The sequence below is a fragment of the Lucilia cuprina genome, chromosome 4, assembly GCF_022045245.1.
Source record: "Lucilia cuprina isolate Lc7/37 chromosome 4, ASM2204524v1, whole genome shotgun sequence".
Classification (NCBI taxonomy): Eukaryota; Metazoa; Arthropoda; class Insecta; order Diptera; family Calliphoridae; genus Lucilia; species Lucilia cuprina.
The window spans coordinates 67,624,453-67,630,202 of NC_060952.1; the positions used below are offsets into that span (position 1 = coordinate 67,624,453).

General features: G+C 26.3%; 1 protein-coding gene across 2 annotated transcripts in view; it reads left to right on the forward strand.

Annotated features, from left to right (window-relative positions):
• The window catches only part of LOC111684065 (inositol polyphosphate-5-phosphatase A), an 87,536-nt gene extending 83,564 nt beyond the window's left edge, over nt 1-3,972 (forward strand). The window contains exon 9 of one of the 2 annotated variants that reach the window (XM_046948460.1): nt 2,923-3,972. In XM_046948460.1, the coding sequence (XP_046804416.1) occupies nt 2,923-3,260 (338 nt within the window). In that variant the 3' untranslated portion in view covers nt 3,261-3,972. The remainder of the gene's footprint in view (nt 1-2,922) is intronic. The other variant, XM_046948461.1, reaches the window with a different exon arrangement.
• The last annotated feature ends 1,778 nt before the right edge of the window (nt 3,973-5,750 follow it).

Genomic DNA, 5,750 nt, shown 5'->3' on the forward strand with positions numbered 1-5,750 from the left:
TAATAGTAATTTACTTATTCATAAGAATCAAACAATCAAATTAAAGTTTGGAACAGCAAAGAATTACATTTTCTTGAAAACTACAAAACATTAACGTACTTACATACATAAATAAGTATATTAGGAATGTATAAAAAACAAATAAAATTTGATTTTAATACAGCCCAGTTGAATATTACAGTACATACTTTGAGATATAATACATTATAAAAATAAAGTTTTACATAATCGAGTCTGTTCAATAACTGAAAGTTGTTAACAAAAAACAATTTGTGTTAATTTGTAACAATTATTTGTTATTGAACAGACATAATGTTTATTAACATTACAAGAAAATAAATATACATATTTATAGTAAATTAATTATCATATGAACTTATCAACATTTTGTATATCGTGCGTATGCTTTATTTATATTTTTTATTATTTTAATTTATTATATAGGAATCTCCAATATTACCTCCTTTTATTACTTTTTAATTTTATTATACAAATAATTTTCTTTAATAAAGAAATATAATTCTAAAAAAATTTAATTAAGCGAATTAGATATATTTTTATTTCATATACAACAACCATATAAATATTAAAAAAATCCAGCAAATATTAACTATGATTGTATGATTTGATAAAAAAAAAAACCTACATTACTACAAGACTGGTATTATTCAAAATTCGGGGTTTCCAGCTCACGAACAGCCATCGATAGACAAGAAATATTTTGGGAACTATTATAAAACATAAGAAAGATTTTTCGAAGCTGGGTAAAATATTAAATTTAACATGATAAATCGAGTCCCCCATACAATATGGACACGAATGGACAACACTTAACCGAAAATATTTTTAAGGGGAGTAACTCAAGCACTCTAATGTACATACATATAGCTCATTTACCACAATATTGACATAATTCAAAATAAACAAAACATGCATCGAAATTCAGAAAAACACTTATTTTTTAATCAAATTATATTTCTGTTTCTGACTTTATTTTTCAGGACCTGGGATAAATGCATTAAATTTGTTAATGAATTAACAATTTTTTCAACATTAAAAAAAATAATGTTAATGCAAGTATTTGCATTAACAGTATCACTTCCCAGGTATTTCCTTTTTAGTTTATTTTGACACACTGTAGAATCTTATATAAATATCATATTTAAAACACACAAGTTTGAATGGAATAAGAAGTTATTAGAAAGGACTATTTAATTTTATTTGTATTTAGTTAGATCGAGGTCTTTTTATTTATTTTATGTTTATCAATTTTTGTATACATAAATATATTAGTGTTAATGTAAAATTAATGCACTAAATTCAGAAATGTTTAATGTTAATGCGAAATTAATGCATTAAATTCAAAAATATTAAATGCATTAAATTTTAGAAATTTGATGTTAGTGCAATATTTTTTACATTGAATTAATTTTTTATACCCTCTACCACTATAGTGGGGAGGGTATTATACGTTTGTGCTGATGTTTGTAACATACAAAAATATTGGTCCAATACCCACCTTAAAGTATGCCGATCGATTCAGAATCATTTTTTTAGTCGAATAAGACATATCCGTCTGTCTGTCGGCTGGCTGGCTGTCCATGTGAGCACAAGGTTCACGACAAGGTACAGACACAATTTTCAAGATAATTTTATAAAATTTGGACCAAGCATGTTTTTTGGCACAGAGACAAAGCCTATTGAAAATGGTTGTAATCGGTCCATTATTTCATCTAGCCCCATACAACCCTACCTCCCGATTTGAAGTTTTTATGCCATAATTACGTCAAATATTCTTCTATCTCTCTAAATAAGTTTTATATAAGTATAAGTGACCCTGCAGATTTTCGTAAGGATCGGCCCTTATTTGACCCTAGCCCCCATACAAACCCCCCTTCAACAAAATGTCTTAAACGTCTAAAATTGATTGTAACCATTTGTATCGGAATGAAACTCAACAAAACTAACTGTTATTTAAAAATATATCCTTTTCACAAATTTACCGAGGATCGGCCCATACTTGATCTATATAAAGCCTCATTTAGAAATTTTTGTTTTATTATCAATAAATTGCTTAAATATTTTGGAAATTGTGGTAATATTCAACATAAAAGTTTTCTTATAAAAAATAAAAATATACTCATGGTGTAGGGTATTATATGGTCGGTCATGCCCGACTATACTTTCCTACTTGTTTTAATTTAATGTAAAATGAATGCATTACATTCAAAAATATTTAATATTAATGCAAATTTAATGCATTAAATTTTAGAAATTGAATGTTAATGCAATATTTTTTACATTGAATTATTTTTTTATTTAATGTTAATGGAAAATGAATGCATTAAATTTAAAAATATTTATTGTTAATGCAAATTTAACACAATAAATTTTAGAAATTTAATGTTAATGAAATATTTTTTGTTAATATTTAATGTTAATGCAAAATTAATGGAAATCGTCCAGGTCTGATTTTAATATCTTGATTTCAAAGTTAACTAAATTTTTTATGATATGCCAGTCTTTTAGTAAATGAGCGATATGTAAAATATTTACTAAAAGTATTCGTATGGAATTCAAAAGAAAGAAAATAAAAAAATTTTGCTGGAATATTGTTTGTAAAAAAAAACACAAAATCTTTAAAATCATTTACATCAATAAATAAAAAATATTTATATATTTTGGTAAAAAACATTTTTTGATTTGCTTTTTTACAAACTGTTTCTTTTGAATGTTGTGTTGTTTATTAATGTTGTAGTGTGTACAAAAGTTTGTATATACATGTATGTAGTTTACTGTTTGTTTATCCCGTTAAAAAGGGTGTTTGATTTGATATTTACATGTGTATATCAAAATAAATAATTGAACATATATTAAATTATATCTTATATTGCATATGAATTGCGTGTATGTATATTTCAGGAATCGATAAATATGTAGCCTGTATTCCAAATAAACTACAAGTGATTATCAATGATACATTGGGTGATGAAGTAGTATGGAAAGAACAATGTCAATTGGATGTTTCTGCCCAATCAGATAATTTATCATGTATTAATGCTAAAACTAGATACATTCAAATACATTCGTTAAATACAGAGGACAGTATTATTTGCAGCAATTCGTCCAATACCGACTACGAAAAACTGAATAGAGGTATCGTGGCCGTGTCCGGACAGTGTGATGTTAGTCAAATGACGTTAAATAATATTGAAAATAATCAACCGTTATCTTCCATTCTAAAGGAAACAACTGTTTAAATAAAATTATAATAAATAGTACGTTATACTTTGAGCTATTAACAAAACATCGTTTATATGCTATGAAGCATATGTATGTATAGAATTACAATATGTACATATTATATGTACATGCATATATATTATATTTAATCCATAAATAGTACCTTTTACTTGTCTGGCCCTGTTTACCTATTGCTGTTAAAATAATTTAAAAATATTAATGTTGTTAAACCCTGGCCAATTCGTACAGATTATATACACATATTAGAAAAGAAAATATGTTTTAAATGAATTGAAATATCCTATATAAGAAAGGAATAAAAATAAAAAATACAGTGACGGACCTACAAAAAATGTGTATTTATTTTCGGCGTTGCAAAGGTGAGCAGGTAATACCTAAGCAGAGTTTAGAAATACTTATATACGAACACTTAAATTGATACATTCGTGATAAATAGACATGCATAAAATTAGCAATTTCTGTTTTTATGGTCACAATCGGAAAGGAAGTGCTAGTTTTTGTTTTATTTTAAGCACACATAAATTGAAACATTTGTGTTATTTTATCACATATTTGTGTAACGAAAATGATGAAAAATAAAAAAGACAAATACTCAAATATGTCAAGTCTCCTCATCGCACTCATTAATGTTCAGATACATGTATGAGTTGTTTGAAAATGAAAAGTAAAAATATGCAAATAAAAACAGGATTTTTCACAAAAAAAAAACTTAACAAGCCAAAAAAATATAAATATTCCATTTAGTTGCTTGACAGCATTTAACAAAGTAGGTTGCCGTCGCTTTCTTTCAGAAATTGCAAAAATAATTTGTAAAACTAAATCAACCAAGCGCAGAAAGAGAAACTGTTATTGTAGTGGTAAGAAAATACTAAAAAACACTTAGAAAAAATATTTCCTAGGTACGCTTGCTATTATCAAATTTTATAAGAAGTAAAATTGTAAATTTTACAGATAAAGCATATTCAAAGAAAAATGTTTACTTCTATACAAAGATTAAAGCTTTTAATATAAAATGTTTAAAAAAGTATTAAAAATATTGTTTTTATGTATTTTTAATATTATGCATTCCTGAAAAGTTTTTGGAGTGTACGAGTTTTTTGCAAGTTATTCTCTTGTTTGAAAATATTGTTGTTGTTTTTACAAATTTTTGCAATTTTTACGCTCTTGCTTTGAGTTTTATTTATGTTCGGGTTGTGTACGTGTGAATTGCCGAAAAACTTCGTAATTAGAACAATATAAACGCGCAACGCTGAACTAAACACAAAACGTTCGTGTTTTATCAAAAATTAAAACTCATATAATCTTAAATGAAAAATTTTCTTTGCTTTCATTTTCGAATGTAAGAGTGCAAAATAAAATATGCATATTCATTTGAGTAAAGTTTACGAAAATATTTCTTTTTAATTTTCTCAATTTTGTGTATGAAAATAAAAAAACAAAACAATACATAAACGAAATAATAAAGCATAGATGATAACAACAAAAAATATTTGTTTTATTTTAATGAAAGAATATTTGGTACTCTGCATAAAAGTTATACCCAGTGTGCTTTGCTACCCTAAAAACAATAGCTCTATTCACAATCTGGTGATGTATTTTTATACCCTTCACCTTCGTGAGAAGGGTATATATAAGTTTGTCATTCCGTTTGTAATTTCTATAATATAATTTTCCGACCCTATAAAGTATATATATTCTGTATCCTTATAGATAGCGGAGTCGATTAAGCCATGTCCGTCTGTCTGTCTGTTGAAATCAGTTTTTAGAGGACCCAGATATCGGCAAGATCCGAATCTTCAATAATTTTATTAGACATGCTTTCGAAAAGATCGCTATTTAAAAAAAGCAAAATCGGTCGGTAAATAACGGAGATATGAGCAAAAATCCGAGACAACCTCTGAAAATTTCATCAAAAAATTTGTAAAAAAGCAACACAACACTGTATATAGAAAAAGATGTACACGTGTGTGTGTAGATGTATTTGGTTTTATTCAGCTGTATTTGGTTTACACAGCAAAAAATATGATTTGCATTTTTTGTTAAAATAAAATAATTTTCCCTTTTGTTTTGCAAATATATTTTTTAATGAATAGAAAAATGTATTTAAAACGTTTTCAATTATATGAGAGTAGATTGTGAGTTATTGTACAATAATTTTTATGCAAATAATGTAAGTTTGAAATTTAAAACTAACATAAATTTTTTCCAAGTGCTTTTTAAAAATTTTTTTTTTACGATAAACAAAAACAAAATCTACGTCTCGTCAATGTTTACCAGCAATGAATACGAAAGTGTTGTTGTTTTACTCTTGCTTGTATACTGTTAAGAACAACACAACGTATTGCTAGTGTTAAGCGCATATAAGTGTATAGAAAACACACTGTCTATATAAGCGCATTTACAAAAACAAAAGAGTACCAAGCGCATAAAACTTGGGCATCCTTGGTTTGGATGCTGTTGGTATCATTGCGTTGTTATTTTTGTTT